At 40.1% G+C, this 23,257-nt stretch overlaps 1 protein-coding gene across 9 annotated transcripts in view; it reads right to left on the minus strand.

Annotated features, from left to right (window-relative positions):
- agtpbp1 (ATP/GTP binding carboxypeptidase 1) overlaps positions 1–23,257 on the minus strand; it is a 399,257-nt gene that overhangs the window by 294,396 nt on the left and 81,604 nt on the right. For all 9 annotated transcript variants that reach the window (XM_067983168.1, XM_067983161.1, XM_067983160.1 and 6 more), the window contains 4 exons: positions 16,648–16,711; positions 10,083–10,229; positions 2,218–2,349; positions 1,633–1,726 (listed from right to left, as the gene is read on the minus strand). In XM_067983168.1, coding sequence (XP_067839269.1) covers positions 1,633–1,726; positions 2,218–2,349; positions 10,083–10,229; positions 16,648–16,711 — 437 coding nt within the window. The remainder of the gene's footprint in view (positions 1–1,632; positions 1,727–2,217; positions 2,350–10,082; positions 10,230–16,647; positions 16,712–23,257) is intronic.

The raw sequence follows: 23,257 nt of genomic DNA on the forward strand, positions 1-23,257 counted from the left end.
TAACATGTGGTGCAAGGTGTGGTGTCTCCCTATCTTCCATCACAAGACTTGTGTTACTTTATTTTCTTTGCCATATTTGGAACAGCTTTGAGCAAAATTAGCATCAACTATAAAGAAGTAAATTAATTTTAACAACCTATTTCTTTTTTGTCTTCAGATTTTAAAAATATTCTTTTGGACATGTGCTAATATCATCCTTCGGGGAACTGGCTTTATCATTACATACATGTCGCACACTCTCAGCCATCTGTTATGATGCACACAATTCTGGATATTCCACAAACATAATACAAAAATGTTTTTAAAAACAGGCAACAATGTTTAAACTACCAATTTATAACAAAGCACGTGTAAAATGAGAAAAATTGGAACTTTAAGTAATAAAATCATTCATATGAATATTTTTGCCACAATTAGCATATTGTTTCATGTATTTTTATACAATTTATCCTCATATTGGCACAAATGCAGAAGTCTGGAACAGTGCTTTAAAGCTAGTAATGCGACAAACCTCTGACTCCAAACACACAGATGATGGACAACGCACAAGGAGAGAAGGCCAGAGGCATTATGCAGACAGAAGTGTGAACATAAATCTCTCCATTTCTGCTCTGGGAGAGGTGAATTAAAAATATGCTAAAAGTATCCCTTCCTTTGAGGCAGCATATAAACTAGGAACATAAGAACAAGAGTAGGCTATTCAGCACCCCCAGCCTGTTCCGCCATTCAATTAGGTCATGGTTGATCTGTACCTTAACTTCATCTACCCGCCTTGGTTGCATAACCCTTAATACCTTTGTCTAACATAAATCTATCAAACTTAGTTTTGAAATTTTCAAGTGACCCCCAGTCTCAACAGCTTTTTGGAGGAGAGTTCCAGATTTCCACTTCCTTTTGTGTGAAGAAGTGTTTTCTGACATCACCCCTGAACAGCCTAGCTCTAATAGTAAGGTTATGTCCCCTCGTTCTGGACTCCCCCACCAGAGGGAATAGTTTCTCTCTATCTACCCTATCAACTCCTTTGATCAACTTAACACTTCAATTAGATCACCCTTTAATCTTCTATACTCAAGGGAATACAAGCCTAGTCTATGCAACCTGTCCTCATAATTTAACCCTCTTAGCCCTGGTATCATTCTGATGAATCTGCACTGCAAGGCCAATATATCCTCCTGAGGCACAGTGCTCAGAACTGAATGCAATACTCCAGGTGGGGTCTAACCAGAACTCAGTACAGCTGTAACACAACTTCCACCCCTTTGTATTCCAGCCCTCTTGAGATAAAGGCCAACATTCCATTAGTCTTTTCAATTATTTTTTGTACCTGCCAACAATCTTTTAGTGATTTCTGTATTTAGACCCCTAAACCTCTCTGCTCAACCACAGTTCTTAGCTTCTTGCCATTTAGAAAATATTCTGATCTATCTTAGGTCCTGAGTTCACAAACTAGTACTAGTACAATACATCTCTGGAGATCAGTTAATTGTACATATAGGTTTGAAGTAAAAGGCAGACACTTTTAAAATCTATTACAAGAAAAAAACAAGGATGAAAAATGGTACAGTACTTTAAAGATTACTTCAATATACAGTTTATTTATTCTTTAAATAAACAGTTCATTATGGTACCTACTTTATAAGGCTGGTGTTCTTCCTATTAAAAGGACCAATAATCTTGAACATAAGTTCCACAACACCATTTTTACCCAAGGACACGGCATTGACAGCTGAAAAAATAAGTGGCAAAAATGAACCATCACCATGCAACCATTATAAGACCAAAGTAAATTTTAGCAATGTTTCAAAAACAAATCTAAAAAAATATGAATAGTGTACAGTGCATTTGACAATGTATATAACAAATGATTTTAGAACGAACTAGGATTTCTTCTGATATATTTTGTTTATTTTACATTGACACTAAGAAGTATTTACATATATGGTTTCGATCCATCAGTCTGAGCCAAACCCAAATCACAAGCGGACTAAAACATTGTGATAGCCCACTGCCTCACCCAGTCCAATATAATACAGCAGTTTTCAACAACTTTAAAGGCTGTCAATTTAGCTGTTAATTTTTCCCCTTTCCTTGATATATCCACATCACTTTAGAAAGATGCAAGCAATTCTTGGACGTTAACCCATAAAGGTGGACACTGTTGAGTCAGTCCATGGAACATATGTAGCAACAATAGTACTTGCTATACTCAATACTCACCGTTGCTGGAATAAACGCGCAGCAGCTGCAGACAAGGTAAAATCAGCTTGAAGTTCTGCAGGTTTTGTTTCACTAAACTCAAAGTTATGCCCAAGGCTCCATTAATCCTGGCTTTGACTCCAAACTTTTTGTCTATTCAAGAGAAGAAACCCAGAAAGAATAACGTGCTATGGATTTCAGTAAATATCACTTCCCAGAGTTAGTTTTTTTTCCTAGATCTTTTCAACAGATTTCTGACTGAACTTTTAATTAAAATGACAGATGAGCATTGCACCATTTTGTAATATATTTATCATTCCAATGTGTATTTAATATTTTCTTCAAATTAAACTTTCAGATGTCAGAGGACAATGTTATTATGATGACTTTGGGGAAACCGGTGGGGCTCATAGGAGGTAAGGATTACATAGCACAAGTTCACTTATGTGAAAAGGTGATCGTACCATGCTGGATGTGAGAGTGATTTTATTCAGACTAAATAGTTTCTTGGCAAAGGTTAGAATCCTATTTAACTCTACATATTTCTACCTAGAAGTATTAATATCAATGTTACTTGCCAATTCCCACAAGTTGTTATGCTTTTATAAACACATTTTTACACACAAAACTATACTTTTTTTTCTCATTACACCAGTGATAAGTCCAGTTAGCCCCTTCTAAAAATGGGCAGGGAATCAATGCTTACTAAAATTGACATTCGCAGTTACTGCAAAAAACAAATAACTTTCATGATTCTTTAAAAAAAACTCAAAGATGTTGCTATAATGGAAAGATACAACTGCTGTCTCATTGGATTTGCAGGTGTGGATATTTCTAAAAATAATTAGTAAAACCTGCTGTTGATTTTTTTTTGAACTGCCATTATTGAGGTTGCCACGTATCTTCCCTTCAGATCCCACTGTGGCAGTTTGCGAATTTGAATTCAGTTAAATAAAATCTGGAAATAAAATATTGGTACCAGTAACAAGTGGCCATGAAGTTGTTGATTGTCATAAAAACCCAACTGGTTCACTAATGCCCTTTAGGAAAGGAAATCTGCCATTCTTACCTGGTCTGGCCTATGTCAGCTTTGGCTCAGTGGTAGCACTCTCGCCTTTGAGTCAGAAGGTTGTGAGATCAAGTCCCATTCCAGAGACTTGAGCATAAAAATCGAGGCTGACACTCCAATGCAATACAGAGGGAGTGCTGCACTGTTGGATGTGATGGCAAATCGAGGCCCCATCTGCCCTCTTAGGTGGACGGCAACAAATTGTAATCAGCAATAGAATTGGCACGTTTTGGAGTAATAACTGATGTAAAGCCAACAACATTTTAACATGCGACAAGCATATTACAGGGCATATGGGGGTGCAGGAAAGAGTTTACCACTGAATTTTTTCTCTCCTTCTGCCTATTTACTCCCCTCCTTGAAGAAGCAGATGGGGTAACTGGGTTGTGTCACTCAGTCACTTTGGTCTCCTGGACCTTGTTTAATTACTTTCTGTGGTCGGAGGAATTTACCATGGATTCTTTCCTAAAGGAATTGATTCCCTGCTGAAGTACTGTTCTACAGGTGCCAGTCCATTTGTGAGCCTAGACAGTGCATATTGGAAGGATACTGAACCATAGGAGTTTAACAACCACGTCTGTACTGTCTTTGCCCAACGTCCACAAATACACTTGCAGTAAAAGTCACTGAATATCAATAAGGATTAGGAATCCTGGCTTATTTTTCTCCACTAACCCAGGCATGCTGAGGCCAAATGTAAATCTCCTAATCACCCAAGCCAAGATTGGCCAACTGAGCACATACTAAGTGTCTCGGGCCCTTCTAGTCCATCTGGCTCAGCTACTGGCCACCTTGACCAGCCAAGACATCTGGTGACCTAGCAATGGATATTATCATGGCTTAATTATGGTAAACTATTTGCTAATCTCCCTTAATCCTGAAAGAGTTGACATTTGCAATCCCGTGGTTCATTACATTGATTTTCAGAGCAAAGTCCTCCCACTGACATCATGTGTAAAGAAGCCATAAACAATTCAAAAGTGCACTAAGTTGCCGAATCATCATGATCCAAAATTGCAAAATCAATGTTGAATTTTCTGTGACGGATACCATATTTCACTAAAATATTAAGCAGTACTATAGATGTGCTGACCTCAACATTACCAAAATAATATATTATTTATACAGTAATGTTCCTTTGCTAATTCTTTGGAAGACGTACTTGCAGAATTATAAAAGAAACCCAAGTGACCAAAATTTTGTAACAGCACCATAAAACAGACAATGAATGTAGATTTAAACATCTTTGTGTATAAGCGCCATCTATTGTGCATAGAGAGAAAATAAAGCATCTTATTAAAGAGGGATGTTAAATTGCAAGTGTGATTGAATGAATAATCCATGAGGGACAAAGTTATACAAGTCAGCCAAATAAGTGGAATAAATGAGTACAAAATAGGTCAATACATACTGTTCTCTTTATATACGTAATTTCTTGATCCAAATACTGAGGCACAGAATTGTGTACGCAACATGCTGAATAATACACTTGAGTTTGTTATGTGGTGTAAAAGCTCTTTCAATTCTTTTTTCAGATCATTTTATTGCTAGAGGATTCAACTTTATGGAATGATTATTAATTTAATGGAAGGCAGGTGGTGTGGAGGAGTTTCCATTGATATCTTGATGTCATTGAGTGAAGTCCTCAAAAGCTCAATTGATTAAATGAGGGGTGGTGGTCATGGGCAGGACTGACAGCTGAGGGGAACTGGACCATATGCTGGTGACCCAATAATTTAAAAAAAATGGAACAGTGCTTCAATGACCCAGAGAACTGAAATGGAGAATCAAGATCAGACTTGCAAAAGATTTACCAAGGCTTAGTTAAAGGTATTGAGACAACAGGCAAGATAGAATTTAGGTGATGTGATAATATTATGAGTGAGATGGAAACAAAACAAGTGTCAGATAGTGAATGCATCACATAAAACATCTGACTACACATACTCTATAAACAGTGAGTGAGTTTACAGCAAGGAGTAAGGCTTGTGGGTGGGGAACAGATTCTAGAATAAATTGCACATACGATTGTATGTTCTGCTAATGTAATATAGAACTGTAATTTGTTTCTTCAAATTAAATTGTCTTGTGCCCTTCATTGTTGGAGCTTTAGCACATGAAGAATGCTTTAGTAATCTCTAAATCACATTATGAGTCTCTTCATGGTCCGATTAAATCTGTATTAAACTCAACCATGATTTAAACATATGGAACACAAGAGAGGCTTTTCATAGTGTAGATAGGGGGATGCAAAAAGAGACTAGAGTCAAAGGAATGCAGAGTTTGGGCAAGGTGGAAGGGGGAGAGCTGGGGAGTCGTAGTGCTGGAGGAGGTTACAGAAATAGGAATGGTTGAGGCCATGGAGGAATTTAAGCACAAGGATGATAGTTTTAAATTTGAGCCGTTGGAGGACAAGGAGCCAATGTAGCTTGGTGAAGACAGGGGAGAGTGGGACTTGGTGTGGGATAGGATCAGCTGAAGTTTACGGCGAATGCAAGGCCAGTCATGAAAATATTGAAATAATCGAATGTGGTGACAAAGGCATGCATGATGGTTTCAGCAGCAGAAGGGCTGAGATCAGAGTGAAGATAGGCAAATATTAAGCAGATGGATGCTGGCGGTCTTTATGATGGCAAAAAAGTGGGGGCCAAAGCTCAACACTGGGTTGAGTAGGATACCAAGGTGGCAAACAGTCTGTTTCAGCCCAAGACAGTGGCCAGGGGTGGGGTAGAGTCAATGGCAAGGGTACAGAGTTCAGGCCAGGGACTGAAAGAAAATGGTTTCAGTCTTGCTAATGTTTAGTTGGAGGAAATTGCAGCTAACTTAGACTGGACATCAGACAAGTAATCTGACTCAAGAGACTATGAAAGGGTTGACAGTGGTGTAACGTAGAGCTGGGTGCCATCAGTGTATGCATGGAAGTTGACCCATGTCTGCAGGTGATGTTGCCACAGGGCAGCATGTTGATGAGGAAAAGAAGAGGGTCAAGGATGGAACCAAGCAAGGGTAGTCCCAATGAACATAGGATAGGTGTTGGAGAAGGATGGTGTGGTTGACTGTACCAAAGGCTGCAGAGAGGTAGAGAAGGATAAGGATAGATAATGCACCATGGTCACAGTCACAAATATTATCATTTGTGACTTTGGTTAGGGCTGTATCAATACCGTGGGAGGGATGGAAACCTAAACGGAGAGATTTAAACCGGGAGTTGAAGGAGAGATGGGCACAGATCTGGGAAGCAGCCTGATCAAAGGAGAGGAAAGGGAAATTAGAGCTAAGACAGTAGTTTGCAAGGATAAAACAATTGAGGGTGATTTTTCTTTTGGAGATGGGCGACGATGGCACTTTCGACAAGAGGCCAGTGCCTAAGAAGAGGGAATCATTTACAATGTCAGCTAGCACGGGAAGTTGCGTGGTCAGCAGTTTAGTGGTAACGGGGGTGAGGGGGCAGGAAGTGGGTCTCAGGGACTAGATGGGCTCACAGAGAATGGAGAGAGATCAGAAAGAAGCTGGAGAGACAGGGGTTCAAGGCTAGGATAGGCAGGAGGTTTGGCTTGGTGGACAAGGGAAAGCAGGTGAAACAACTGAGGCAGCTGAACAGATGGTCTCTATCTTGATGACAAAGAAATCCATGTGCTCCTGCTACATGTTAGAGGTGAAGGTGGAGGAGGCAGAGGGGCGGGGTTTAAGGAGGCGGTTGGTAGTGCAGAAACGAAGCTGGGGGTTACCTTTGATCTCTAGAATGATCCTAGAGTTGTGGGCAGTTTTGGCAGTGGAGCATAAGGCCATGTAGAATCTGGAGATGGATGACCAAGCCATTTGTGTGGTAAATATGCTCAAGTCTGCACTATTGGACTGGAGGGATGAAAGATGGAGGCCGTATCATGGGGAACAACCAGGATAAGACAGTGAAGATTTTTCTAGGGATAAGAGCATTAAAAGGTGGAGATGAGTGGCTGAGCACATTATCAGCTGCAGAGGTATTTTATTATTTTCAACCTTAGTAGTCTCCTGCAATATTGGTCGTTGGCCCTTCAAATAGAACTGTGTGAAGCAGGATGAACCTCAGTTGGTCCACAGTAAAAGTTGGTATGAAAGAACTGGTCAAAAAAGAGTCTACACAAATATAATTTCAGGATACAATTTTTTCTTTTAAAAATTGCATTTGAAAAAGAGTAACACTCCTCCTACTGTGCCAAAACAAAAGCTGACTGAGCAGACAGCAGCTGCATATTCTTAGTTACCTGCAGCCTCAGACTATTTCATATGCAGCTTCTGGGACCATGATCAATGTGAAAGGTTGAGTGATTTGAAGGGATGCAGGACCAAGTCGGTTATGGATGTGCAAGAAGCACCAAGCAAAAAAAAAAACACATTCTAGCAGAAGTCCCATGGCACTGCTCACTAGGTCAGATGATATGCTGTTTTATACTAATTATACCATGTAATGCAGAATGCCTTATTTTGTTGCTTAAAAAAACACATTGGCTGCGGTCAAAATTTAATTTTCAGGGTAATAAGTCTAACTTTTTATTAAATGTGATTAGTAATGTCCGTCAGAGGTTATAGATATTCTGGCTCTTGTGTCAAATAACTCACTTTCTTTATACTTTTTTTGAATTTGGCATAGAAGTTTGAGTATGACGGGCAGGAAATATACACTAGACATACTGTTTATAATATTACATTTTAAATTATATCTTTATTAAAAATTTGTGCTCACTTCTTATCTACAAAACCTTGCCTACTGTAGTCACATTTTTAACAAAGGAGAACTTGCACTTATATAGCGCCTCTCACAGCCTCAGGACATCCCAAAGTACTTCACAGCCACAGTGTAGTCACTGTCGTAATGTAGGGAAATGTGACAGACACTTTTGCACACAGCAAGGTCCTACAAACAGCAATGAGATTCATGACCAGATAATCTGTTTTGGCAGTGTTGGTTAGGGGATAAATATTGGCCAGGACACCAGAAAAACTCCTCTGCTCTTCAATAGTGCCGTGGGATCTTTTCGAGGGCAGATAGGGTCTCAATGCAACATCTCATCTGAAAGATGGCATCTCTGACATTACAATATTCCCTCTGTACCATACTGAAGTGTCATCCTAGATAATGTAAAGTCTCTGGAGTGGATCTTGAAGCCACGACCGTTGGACTCAGAAGCGATAGTGCTACCACTGAACCAAGGTTAACAGACTTTTGTGTCAACTTCTTCCTGTTATAATTTTCTATGTCCACATTTATAATGGCAACTGCCTATGTAAATTTGTCATGTTGTAATTATATTTTTACATGTAATTACATACAGTGGTGGCATTGTAGCACCTCAATTTAACATCTTGCAGCTAATCAACCAGCACTGCAAAAAAACTCCTACGCTTCAATCAACTCTTACTTCTCCGCTTCCCAAAATAAATTTTGCTATTTAACTCTAAATAATATAAAATCAAAGTATTATATAAAACTAAGGACAGAATATATGACTTTTGTGCCCTGATCCAATTATTCTTGCTCTCTAACACTGCTTAACCTGAAGACTACACTTGATCTTGTAATTTTAGACATAATGTACCCTAAAAGGATTAATTATTTCAATCACTGATATCAACTTTGCAAGAAGTGTCAAGTATGTAGACAGAAAGATATTACAAGTTTGACAGATTGTACGTAGTAGCTAAAATCCTTTGTCCTAAAGAGTTTTCTTAGCAAAGGTTTCCACAACTGATTAGCTTACTAAGCCACTTCAGAGTGCATTAAGAGTCAACTGCATGTCAGCTTGGCTCAGTGATAGCATTATCACGATTGGGTCAGCAGGTCTTGGGCTCAAGCCGTACTCTCGGGATCTCAGCACACAATCTAAGCTGACATTTCAGTGCAGTTCTGAAGGAGTGCTGCATTGTTGGAAGTGCCACCTTTCACATTAAACCAAGGCCCCGTCTGCCTGTTCAGAACCTACGGCATTGTTCAAAGAAGAGCAGAAGAGTTCTCCCGGTGTTCTGGCCACCTAAAAACAGATAAACTGGTAATTTATCTCATTGCTGTTTGTGGGACCCCATTTGACTACATAACAAAAGTGACTGCTCATCAAAATAATTGGCTGTGAAGCACTTCAGAGTATTCTGAGGATGTGAAAAGCACTATATAAATGCAAGTTATTTCTTTTCTTCTTTCATATAGTGTGGATTAGACTCGTATGTGTGCCAGTTTGAGTAGAGGTGGCAGGTTTTCTTCCCTGAAAGATGACAGTGAACCAGTTGGGTTTCTATGACAATCTGGCAGTTTTCATGGTCATTTATTTTGGCTGCAAGCTCACAAATTACCAGATTTATTGAATTCAATTTCAGAACTTGCCCTGGTAGCATATGAACTCACAACCTCCGAGTTACCACTACACTGCCATACTCGTATTGAGAACACAGAGGGGTAAATTTTCATCATCTTCTGGGCCATAATCTTGCTGAGCTGATTGCTCCTCCGTTGTAGAACCTGCTCAATTTTTCACTCTGTTGAAATCAATGCAATTAAAATTGGGCAAATTCTATAATAGACAGGCATTTCGCTCCACCAGATCAATGCATGTAGGATGAAAACAAAAGTTACCCCACAGTCACTAATCCAAGCTGAAGAGCAGGTAGGGAAGGCCTGGGAGCTAGTTAACTGTGTCAGGTTACGTAATGCTGCATGGCATGAATGAACCGATGGATCTTAAAGGAACATTCGCAAGAATTAGTATGGGGAGCTGGTTGTTAGACAGATATTTTCTTAGTGCTAATGCATCTTCACATTTAACTGAACTTAAAAAAAAATTTCCACCTTTTGGTCCAATCTTTGCCAGAATAGAATGAAGTTGCACCATAACCTCTTCATTTGGAGGAGAATCTTTACTGGCATTAAATAGCAACTGAAGCAAAATCTGACTCCCTCCTTTGGAAACCAAAATGCCACACCTGCGTCCTCCTCCTGGAAAACAAAACAGAATTCTTTTTAAAACATGCACAAACATAGCCTGGACCAATGTCTTATTTTGCACATCAGATGAATCTAGTTCTTAAGACATTGGCAAAGTCACTTTTAAAGAAAGATCTTGTTATTGCATCAATAATGTTGTGATCATCAACAGGCATAATATGCCACCATCATGTTTAAAATGATTGAACATTCTATAAGCAACAAGAGTTTTATATCTCTTATCCTCATTTTCTTACTGTTGTCCATTTTCTTCATTAGTAAGTTAGATTTTGAACAGCAGTATTAACTCCAAGTTACCTGGGACACCAGCACATTTACAAACAGAAAGTGGAAATGCCCAGATGATGCCAGGGGAGGCTACTAACATTGCAGTGAAGATAAATTGTTAAGGAAAGTAGGAATAATTGTTCTCTGCTATACCTGATTTGGGAGTGCTTACTGCTGATAGAGTGCAAAATAAGTGGGGAAAATGTTCCATACTCCAAAACTGGCACCCTTCACCTTATTAAGCATGAAAACATATACAGCCTATTCTTCTTAATTAAAAAGGCCTTTATACAAATTGTCTGTTCATCTGAATTTTTTTCAAGCACAAAATGCCTCCTGTGCTGTTTTATTCACATTGCTTAATTTAAAATGACTGGATCATTCAAAATTTTTGAAAGCAAGCATTGATTTAGTTATCAGGAGCCACATAGTACTAGGTACCAAAGTTTTCTTCTCCAGTCGCATCGTCTATGCACTATAGGTACAGACCAAAGAAGTACAAATTTAGGAGAAGGAGGAGGCTATTGAGAGAGCATAAAAACAGCTGTCAGGATAGATCTACCAAAAGTGATGCTTGATGCTGTGTACTGCAGTTAAATCCAAACAGTTGAGCTAGGTAAATGTGTGAGAATTGCTGCATATGACAACCTTGTATATGCTATCAACTGGAATCCAAATTGAGAATACCTCAGAAGCACCTATGGAACAGGTACAATGACTCTTTACCTATCCCTGCGCTTCTTTTCTGTAAGGTGGCAACACAGTAGGATGCACTAAATCATCCATTTAGCTATTCACTGCTTAATCACAAGTTTTCCTTGGGTCCTTTATAACCATAAAAAATGAACAACTGTCGAGGTTGCCTAAATTGTTCTATGTAAGAAGCATAAACTACAGCTCTGAAGGCATGCACATACTAGAAATTATGTTCCACTTTTGATTTGTGTGCTACCAGAAAAGAAACAATTGGATAACAATTTATTGGTCCAAATGTAACTGGAAAATGCCCTTAGCTAAAAGCTCCAGGTGAGCTCCACAAACCACCCTGTCAGAATGTTAAATGAAATATGGTTGATCTACAATAAAGGACTTGTACTTCATTAACTCTGATCCAAAATTATCACCAACAGTTCTCCATGTAACAAACTTAAACTCAAGTTTGAACAGTGGGTACGTTAATATGTGAAGAACTAAATGAGGTCCCCATTCACAGCCAATAATGGCCTACCCGGGCACAATTTCCAAATAGCATACATAAAATTAATTTTTTTTAAAAACAAGGGAAGCCCGAACAATTCAAATGCAAGTGGGTTATGAGAGGCTGAAATAGCCATAATATGAACTCAAATAGAATTATGTTTCAAATTAATGTTGAACAAATGCTGGAAATAATACAAAATATGCAGATAATAATCCAGAATATGCAGAACATGAGATAGGATTGACCAACTTGGTAGAGCATCACTACTGAAACGTTTTCTGCTTTGTGTTATAAACTCTACTAGTGGATGTCCTGCATAGTATTTTAAAGTCTTAGGCAGATGTTTACACAGTCATATTGATCCAACCATAGGGCCACTTAGATTGTTTTGGTCCAGGTGGTGTATTGCATGGATCAATGCCGAAGGCATACTGTGTGACCCAAATGAGGCACTCTCTTCGGCACTAAGTATAAAATTCCAATTTGTGCCTCAGCTTCTTGTATGCTAATGCTCTCGTTTTACTGGCTACATGGCTATCTACGGAGCTTAGCTTTGGTCGCTGGTATTACCATACAATCTAGAGCACGTAGCTTTCCTTTTGTATGCTTGTCCCAAAAAGGACAACCTAGTACGATATTTTATGGAGGTTCATCACATGTTGCCAACACCGTAGGCTCCTAAGAAACCTGAAAAATAAAATAAACACAAAAACCTAGACAGGCCAGATTAAATAACAAAGTTTTAAAACTCTCTCTGTCTGATCTAACCTAATCTGTAGAGTGGCAGGAGGCATTTTCCCCTAAACATTGGCAATGTGAGTTGCAGTTCTGACAAAAGGTCGTCGACCTGAAACATAACTTTGTTTCTCTCTCCACAGATGCTGCCTGACCTGCTGATTATTTCCAACATTTTCTGTTTTTATTTCAGATTTCCAGCATCTGCAGTATTTTGCTTTTGATTGGCAATGAGAGATCTGGCACAAGAAGCAAAGAACCTCGACACAGGGGCAAAATGAAATGGCGCAATAGCACAGGTCCTGGGCTTGATCTGACACTGGAGTAGGAGGTCACTCACAGCACTACCTACCTGCAAAATTATGACCAAGCTATACTTCCACAGGAATGGAGCACTTTTCACTACATCAGATTAATTACCATATAAATTAGATGGAGAGTAAAACTGGATCATGTGTACCTACTCTGCTCTAATAGTAATAATCCTTAATCTCAGTGTCAGAAGAATAAACCTATTGCCTAGCGTTTTTCAAAATTTTCCATACCAATCACCCCTGTGGCCTATCTAAGTAAGATTACCAATTATATCAAACTATGAGCAGTGCTATGGACTTGGGCCCATCACGAATTGAGCTAAAACTGTCCAGCATTATTCCACAAGGGATTTGTACATCCAGTATATGAAGGCAACCCAGAGGTCACCTTAGACTGGAAGTAAATCCACACCCCAAAGGTGAAAGCACAGTGATTGTAACATTCATCTTTACAAAGAAAAATTATGGTATAATTGTTAACATATCAAAGAGATTTAATTTATGCTTAGTTAAATATCACATTTGTGAATTTAAAAATGCAAAAGGAATTTTTTATATGAAGCTTTCTATAGGTTTAGGCATTTGGAAAAAACAGAGACTGTACTTTATATTCAATCCTATAAAAAGGGCTGATTATCTTACAACTCTGATGAAGGGTCCAAACCCAAAGCATTAATCTGTCATTTCTCTTTTCATTTGCTTATAGACCTGCCATGTATATCCTTCATTCTCTGTTTTTATTGCACTGTGTGTTGTGTTGCTTATTTTGAGGTTTAGTTATATTGAGAAATGCAGGCTGTCATTTGTGTACTGGAAATGTCATCTGCATTCCTAGCAAGGTTTACCAGAACAGCTCGCAGGCTGGTCTGAAGTCATGGACCCTATAATTTCCAATGGAACTGCTCTAGGACACAACGTGCTTATTAGTAGTGACATTGTGGAGTGGCTATGCAGCGAGGAAGGCCTGACCTTGTGAGCACCTTCGTAGTTAAGAAAATTGACGTGTGTAATTTAAAAAAAACTACCAAAATTTCTCCAAGTAGGTTTTCCCCAGTATAAAAAAGGAAACTGCTTTGAATTAAAAAGCTCACACCACCTTCATTTCTAATTGAAAATGCAAGATTTATTAATAAAGATTTTACTTTTAGTAGATAGCGATTATTTTTGTAGGGAAAATTGGCTGTTCATTTGTGGGTGATTTTTTTAAAAAGTGGATTAGGGAAGCTCGCAGTATTGAGTTTTTCAACTTATGAATTGACTGTTTTTAATCAGGCAGCATGTGCCTGCTACATGAAGATTCTGAGACGCTCCTGAACTTAAGATGTTTAAAATAACTCTTAGCTAGCAGGACAAGTATTAAAAAAAAGTCCCAGCTGCAATGTTATTTTATTTGGGATGCATATTGTTTATTTCATGCTTATTCCTATGATTGCCAGTAAAGTGTTTCCATTTCAATTAATGTATGAATGAGTGAGATAGGCTAATATATAAATACTGCAACAAAACTTCTGAGCACTGTGTAAATCCTTATCCAAGTATAATTACTTTTTGACAAAAGTTTTAAATAGAAACATAGGAACAGGCGTAGGCCATTCAACCCCTCAAGCCTGTTCCACCATTCAATTAGATCATGGCTGATCTGTACCTTAACTCCATCTACCCGCCGTAGTTCCGTAACCCTTAATACCCTTGCCTAACAAAAATCTATCAATCACAGTTTTTAAATTTTCAATTGACCCCCAGCCTCAACAGCTATTTGGGAGAGGGAGTTCCAGATTTCCATTACTCTTTGTGAAGAAGTGCTTTCTGACATCATCCCTGAACAGCGTAGCTCTAATATTAAGGTTGTGCCCCCTCGTTCTGGACTCCCCCACCAGAGGGAATAGTTTCTCTCTATCTAACTCCTTTAATCATTTTAATCACTTAAATTAGATCACTGTTTAATCTTCTATACTCAAGGGAACACAAGCCTAGTCTATGCAACCTGTCCTCATAAGTTAACCTTTTTAGCCCCGGTATCATTCTGGTGATTCTGTATGCAACCCCTCCAAGGTCAATATATCCTTCCTGAGGTGCGGTGCTCAGAACTGAATGCAGTACTCTAAATGGGGTCTAACAGAGCTTTATGTAACTGTAACATAACTTCCACTCCTTTGTATTCCAGCCCCCTTGAGATAAAGGCCAATATTCCATTAACCTTTTAAATTATTTTTTGTACCTGTCCACTAGATTTTAAGATGTTTACAAGATTTCAACTATACATCTATGAAACATAGGAAACTGTAAACAGTAGTTTGTGCATTTAGACTTCTTGTGCTCAGTGACAAAATGAAGCACATTTGTGGCTTTTGGTAACCTGAATTATTAATAATTTTAAGTTGCATTTATTGCCCCACTCTCATCATTCTTTATCATCTATTGTATTTTTTTCCAGACTATTATATCCTCAACAAGCAGTATTTAAAAAAAAAACATTCAATATAAATCCCTGGGAGAATTCAAGCAGCAGGAGATGGAGATGCTCCATTAGCAGACAATGAATTGCTCTCTGCTAAGAAAGCAGCTCCACATCTTACAATATGTACTCATAGTCCCCCTTCATCCAGTGCCAAAACCTACAATAATTCCAACCTTCTCATTCAGAATCACCTGGTGGAGACAATCATATGATTTACACTCACTCTTGTGAGTAGACACCAATCCTCCACCCAGCACCTCCCAATGCTATGTCTCCGCGACTAAGGAACTTGAACCTGCATCCCTGCATTAAACACAGGTTTCATTACACCTTACATTCAGCATAGTTTACTTGTCATTGTTGTTCAATTGCTGTACAGCCACAGGCATGGCTACAATGACAACATTTCAGCCACATGCACCAATTTTAGTAAAAACACCTTACACACAAAACAGGTAAATGTACTTCATGTGTTTACATAATAAACATCTGCCACCATTTAATGCAAAACTTTGCAGTCTTTATCTTTCACCCAAGTTTGGAATTATGACGTGAATTTATCAGACACATCTTATTGCAGCTTCTAGGCTTTTGTCCAGCAGGCATAAGCCAAACTCTGACTTCATCATAGTGATTGCTAAGAATGTTGACTCGCACAACTAGACACAGCAGACCCGCTCTCCATGTAGAACACGGTTGGATGCTGCTTGCCCTTTGCCATGACGTACCCTGTTGGAGCTGCTGGTTATTAATTGGGCTTGCTTTCATCTATTGGCCTGGAGGGGTTATTCTGAATGGTCGAGCTGACCACGATGACAGCTCCCCTCTCCATACAATGTTGCCGGCGTTTCAATGGTGCTGAAGTCTGGCATTTTCACCCATGATACACACCATTTTAGTGGGTAGCCAATAAGCAGCAACCAAGAAAGTGAAGCGTACACAACAATCAAAAACACTCGCAGTCTGCTTTTCGTCTTACCATTTTACCAACAAACGCACAAAAAGGTTAAAGAACACACCTTGCAAATATCCATATTGAGATCACGTGCCCAACGACAGTTTCTATTACTCATTTTTTAATTTACTAATCAAAAATGCAATTAGCCACATGTGGCTTACTTACTGGACAACACTGTCTTAAGTAACCATCACTGACCCAATCCCATTGTAGCTTCCTCTACAACTCACTACTACGATAGGGAAGAAGTACAGTCTGCAGGGCCACCATTTATAACCCAGTGTCTACTACAAACTGCTGTTATTGTAAAGCTTTATTTTTGCAATTTGTTTTTGTTTTGCCCCTTTTCCTGCACACTTTCAACACCTAAGCTAAAAGTGGAACCACGGTGAGGTGGGGTGGGGAGGGGAGGAATCTGGGGAACCTCCTGCAAATTCAGAACAATGAAATAAAAAAACCTTTTTGTGCAAACTCACCCACTGAAACCAGTTCATGAAGTATGTTGAGGATATTCAATATAGTCTGTAGGTCACGAGTGTTCTGAAAGAAGACAAATTAATTTTTCTTCACCATCAGTCAATGGAATTTTACTGTGCACGAGAGGTTTCAGTCTTTTCAATCAATTATCTCAAGAATGCTATAAAAGAGCAATGTATGTCACAGTCAATACATAATTTCATTTCAATGTCCACTCAAACGCACCAATTTCATTTTTAAAAAGGGAACTAAAAAAAAATCTTTTATAATTCGCCATTACTTTGTGGAGAACTGCTTCAATTTAAGATATTAGATCGCCACCTGATAGTCGCTTTGCCACATTAGTTAACTCAAAAATTGAATATCTAGATTGGCAGCACAAATGCAATTCTACTTATATCATAGTAGGTACAGCACAGGAGAAGGCCATTCAACCCATTGTGTATGTGCAGGCTCTTTGAAAGAGCTATCCAATTAGTCCCATTCCCCTGTAAATTTTTTCCCTTCAAGTATTTATCTAATTCCCTTTTGAAATTTACTATTGAATCTGCTTCCACTGCTTTCAGGCAGAACATTCCAGATCATTACAAAACTCGTATAAAAAATGTTTCCTCATGTCTCCTCTGGCTCTTTTGCCGATCACCTTAAATCTGTGTCCTCTGGTTACCGACCCTTCTGCCACTGGAAACAGTTTCTTCTTATTTACTCTATCAAAACCGTTCATGATTTTTGAACACCTCTATCAAATCTCCCCTTAACCTTCTCTGTTCTAAGGAGAACAACCCCAGCTTCTCCACATAACTGAAGTCCCTCATCCCTGGTACCGTTCTAGTAAACCTTTTCTGTACCCGCTCTAAGACTTTGACATCCTTCCTAAAGTGTGGTGCCCAGAATTGAATACAATACTCCAGCTGAGGCCTAACCAGTGTTTTATAAAGGTTTAGCATAACTTCCTCGCTTTTGTACTCTATGCCTCTATTAATAAAGCCCAGGATCCCAAATGCTTTTTTAAAAAAAAAACAGCCTTCTCAACTTGTCCTGCCACCTTCAAAGATTTGTGTATGTGCACCCCCCAGGTCTCTCTGTTCCTGCACCCCCTTTAAAATTGTACCATTTAGTTTATATTGCCTCTCCTCATTCTTCCTACCAAAATGCATCACTTCACACTTCTCTGCATTAAATTTCATCTGCCATGTGTCTGCCTATTTCACCAATCTGTCTATGTCCTCCTGAAGTCTGTTACTATCCTCCACATTTTTTACTACATTTCCGAGTTTCGTGTCAACTGCAAACTTTGAGATTATACCCTCCATACCCAAGTCCAGGTCATTAATATATATCAAAAAGACCAGTGGTCCTAATACTGACCCCTGGGGAACACCACTGTATCCTTCCCTCCAGTCTGCACTAGCTTTGGATGCCCTTCCTTTCCCCCTCGTAGGGATGTGTCTACTCTGTACCTGAAGCAACTCCTCCTTGAAGGCCTCTCATTGTTCAATTACTATTTTGCCTACCAATTTTTGATTCCATCTGGGCAAGATCCCTTTTTAACTCACTGAAATTTGCCCTCCTCCAATTAAACATTTTCACATTTGATTGCTCCTTGTCCTTTTCCATAACTATTCTAAATCTAATGATATTATGATCACTATTCATTCCCAGCACTGTTTCTTTCCTGGTTGGGCTGGAAACACACTATTCCAGAAAGTTCTCGAACACATTTCAGGAATTCCTCCCCCTCTTTGTCCTTTATACTGTTACTGTCCCAGTCTATATTGGTATAATTGAAGTCCCCCACTATCACTACTCTATAGTTCTTGCATCTTTCTGTAATTTGCCTGCAAATTTGCTCCTCTATCGCTTTCCCACTATTTAGTGGCATATAGTATACACTCAGTAGCGTAATAGCTCCTCTATTGTTCCTTAATTCTAACCAAATAGATTCTGTCTTTGACCCCTCAACTACATCAACCGTTTCCAGTGCTATAATAGTTTCTTTGATCAATACTGCCACCACCACCCCCGCCTCACACCCTCTTCTTTCCTTCTCTATCTTTCCTGAATACCTTGTAGCCAGGAATATTAAGTACCCAATCCTTCTTTGACCCAGGTCTCTGTTATTGCCACTACATCATCGTCCCATGTGGCGAAATGAACCTGCAGCTCACCAACCTTATTTACCACACTATGTGCCCCCTGTCTGATCTATTTAGTAATTTACTCCTTTTCTCCTGTGTGCAACAATACAGAGCTGTTTGTATCCCAAAAATAGATACTGGAGTCAGTATGACCAAAAGTAAATTAGGCAATAACTAGGGTAAGTGATTTGGCACACCAGGACACACCACAACAAATCCCACAAATTTCTACACTTACCGTGTGTGGGACAATTTGCTGCCCAAGTGTCACAATTTTGCATAAAAAAACATCCAGAGGCAGTGACAATAGTGGTTTCTGAGCAGACCTGAATGACAACAAATCATTCACCAGGACCAATCAACTGTCCAGCAATAATAAACACAAAACGTGTATATCTATCATGGGTTCCATATCTTAGCAACTGTTCCAGCAAACCAAAAAAAACAGAATACTGAAATAGACAGTAGTGCAAAGACATGTCTTGAGCTCCTTGTGACTCTAAGGGTAACTTTTCAAGATGTACTGACAGTGGCTGAGTTCCATTGCCTGTACTCAAAACAATCAGTGCTTCCATATCTGTTTTGTACTAATACTTCTGAGTTTCTTTCTAAGTTTTCTAGCATTCCTTTAACTTCACAGCAGCACTTCTGAAGCAGAATAATGCCCTATTCTAAATGAAACTAAGTACATCAATGGTTTTATAAGCTTCCTGCACATGAAAATTTAGGTTAATTTAAAACATTGCACTTTTCTACCATCAACTGGTTCATGCTTGGTGCCTCCCTACACCTACTGCTGTGCAGAGCCTGAAGTATCAACAAGCTTTATAGTTTGTTAGTGCGTTAGGGTGTGCCCTAAAGATGCCGAGCTCAGTTGTTAGAGCTCTTGCCTCAGTCACAAGGTTGTGGATTCAAGCCCAACTTCACAACTTGAGTTATAACCTGGGCTGACATGTCAGTATTGAAGTAGAGTCATAGAGTCATAGAGTTATACAGCACGGATAGAGGCCCTTCGGCCCATCGTGTCCGCGCCGGCCATCAAGCCCTGTCTACTCTAATCCCATATTCCAGCATTTGGTCCGTAGCCTTGTATGCTATGGCATTTCAAGTGCTCATCCAAATGCTTCTTGAATGTTGTGAGGGTTCCTGCCTCCACAACCCTTTCAGACAGTGAGTTCCAGACTCCAACCACCCTCTGGGTGAAAAAGTTCTTTCTCAAATCCCCTCTAAACCTCCCGCCTTTTACCTTGAATCTATGTCCCCTTGTTATAGAACCCTCAACGAAGGGAAAAAGCTCCTTAGTATCCATCCTATCTGTGCCCCTCATAATTTTGTACACCTCAATCATGTCCCCCCTCAGCCTCCTCTGCTCCAAGGAAAACAAACCCAATCTTCCCAGTCTCTCTTCATAGCTGAAGCGCTCCAGCCCTGGTAACATCCTGGTGAATCTCCTCTGCACCCTCTCCAAAGCGATCACATCCTTCCTGTAGTGTGGCGACCAGAACTGCACACAGTACTCCAGCTGTGGCCTAACCAGTGTTTTATACAGCTCCATCATAACCTCCTTGCTCTTATATTCTATGCCTCGGCTAATAAAGGCAAGTATCCCATATGCCTTCTTTACCACCTTATCTACCTGTTCCGCCGCCTTCAGGGATCTGTGAACTTGCACACCAAGATCCCTCTGACCCTCTGTCTTGCCTAGGGTCCTCCCATTCATTGTGTATTCCCTTGCCTTGTTAGTCCCTCCAAAGTGCATCACCTCGCACTTTTCCGGGTTAAATTCCATTTGCCACTGTTCCGCCCATCTGACCAACCCATCTATATCGTCCTGCAGACTGAGGCTATCCTCCTCGCTATTTACCACCCTACCAATTTTTGTATCATCAGCGAACTTACTGATCATACCTTTTACATTCATATCCAAGTCATTAATGTAGACCACAAACAGCAAGGGACCCAGCACCGATCCCTGTGGTACCCCACTGGCCACAGGCTTCCAGTCACAAAAACAACCTTCGGCCATCACCCTCTGCCTTCTGCCACTAAGCCAGTTTTGTATCCAAAGTGCCAAGGCACCCTGGATTCCATGGGCTCGTACCTTCTTGACCAGTCTCCTGTGGGGGACTTTATCGAAGGCCTTACTGAAATCCATGTATACCACATCCACTGCGTTACCCTCATCCACACGCCTAGTCACCCCCTCAAAAAATTCAATCAAGTAGCCCTGCATTGTCATAGGTTGCATCCTTTGAATGCAACAGTAAACCGACATCCTGTCTGCCTGTTCCATTGCTTCTAGTGGATATTAAAGATCCCCTTGGCACCATTTGAAAGAGTAGCGAGTTCTCCCAGTGGCCTTACAAACATGCTTCCTTCAAACACCACCAACAAATCAACAGATCCGAGAAAAGCTCTCTAGACCTACCACATCCAGTTGAGACTGGGTGGTGGGCAACTGACGTAAGGAGGAGCCTCCGTGCACACTACCATCCTCAAATGTGGTGGAGCCCGGCATGTGAGTGCAACAGACGAGGCCATGTATACCATGGCACAGTCATCACTAAGTCCCCCATAATCAATAGGAGAGGATATAAGGCTGGAGCAGGTTGCAGAAGTAGAATGCAGCAATGCAGTGAAGGAATTTGAAGGGGACAAGGATTTTAAATTGGATATATTGGGAGAGGGGGAGCCAGTATAGGTCAGCAAGGATGGGTGTTATATGCCAGTGGGAGCGTGGATGTGGGCAACTGCATTTTGGGAAAGTTTGGAGATTACAAGGGAACGATGGAAGGCCAGCAAGGAAAGTAATGGAGTAATCAAGTCTGGTGGTGACAAAAGAGTGAATAAGGGTTCTGCAGCAGGGGGCTGAGGTAGGGATGGAGACAGGCAATGTCACAGAGGTGGAAGTGATCAGTCTTTGAGTTGAACTTCATATTCAATATCCTTTCATCACTAAGTCGACCATAATGTTAAAGTTACACATGGTTTTGTTCAGCCTGAGCGAATAGTCAGGGAGGAGGACCACATCAATGGAGAGGGTGCAGAGTTTATGGCAGGGGCCAAAAACGATAGCTTCAGTCTTCCTGATGTGCAGCTGAAAGAAGCTGTCACTCATCTAGGACCTAATGTAGGATAGGAAATCCAACAGCACCGAAATGATCATGGGGTCGAGAGAAGTGATAGGTGGCTGTCATCTGCATGCATATGGAAGCTGACCCCATGCCTTGCAGATGATATTGCAAGAGGCAGTATATAGATAAAGGAGAGGAGGGGACACAGGATAAATCCTTCAGATAATGCTGCAGGTGAGAGAGGAGAAGCCATTGCTGGATTTGATGGCCACATCTGGACAGATAGGAAGAGAACAATAAAAAGACAGTCCCATGGAGTTGGACGATAGCTTTGAAGGAGGCACGGGCAAACACGTCAAATGCTGCATAGAGATAGATGTCAACAGAAGGGATAACACACAATGGTCACAATCAAGAGAATGTCATCCGTGACTTTGGCTAGGATCATTTCACTAATCGGAGAAGGGTGGAAACTGAACTAGATTGACTCGAACAGGAAGTTTTCAGAAAGATAGAAAGATAGAATCATAGAAAGATACAGCACAGAAGGCCATTCAGCCCTATTGTGCCTGTGCCAGTTCTTTGAAAGAGCTATCCAATTAATCCCACTCCCGTGCCTTTCCCCACAGCCCTGCAATTTTTTCCCTTTTAAGTATTTATCCAATTCCCTTTTGAAGGTTAGTATTGAACCTGCTTCCACCACCCTTTCAGGCAGTGCATTCCAGGTCATAACAAGATGGGAGAGTTTTCAGGAGAAACATAGGGTGTTTGAACAACATATTCACACACACATACAAAACTGAGAAAAAGAATTCTGAAACTACATCTTCCACAGAAGTATAGAACTGTTTCTTTGTTGTGAGAATTAACAGATTTTTGAACTCCTCAGCTCTTGTAATTTACAGTCCAGCAATTTTATTTTAAATTCACAAGCTTTCGGAGGCTACCTCCTTCGTCCTGACGAAGGAGGTAGCCTCCGAAAGCTTGTGAATTTAAAATAAAATTGCTGGACTATAACTTGGTGTTGTAAAATTGTTTACAATTGTCAACCCCAGTCCATCACCGGCATCTCCACATCTTGTAATTTACCATAGTATAGTTCCAAGACCATTTGTTCCTGACCTCCCCACTCTGAAGATCAGGTCAGGTGGATTACTTCTTGTTGAGTTATGCTCTACTCAGACTTATTCTGATTCTACTTACCTCACAAGCATTGAATTCTATCACTGTAAAGATGCACGGGAGAGAAGTAAAACGTTTTTAAGCTTAAAAAAAAAGATGCTTCCATTCAGGTAGTTTGCCAGCCCCTTTTCCCAGCTGCAGATATCCACTGCAACTGCCTACCCTCGCAGCTCTCCACCCCAATACTGCCAGACTCCCCAGCAGAGACCAAGGAG

Source organism: Heptranchias perlo, chromosome 4 (genome assembly GCF_035084215.1).
Source record: "Heptranchias perlo isolate sHepPer1 chromosome 4, sHepPer1.hap1, whole genome shotgun sequence".
NCBI lineage: Eukaryota > Metazoa > Chordata > Chondrichthyes > Hexanchiformes > Hexanchidae > Heptranchias > Heptranchias perlo.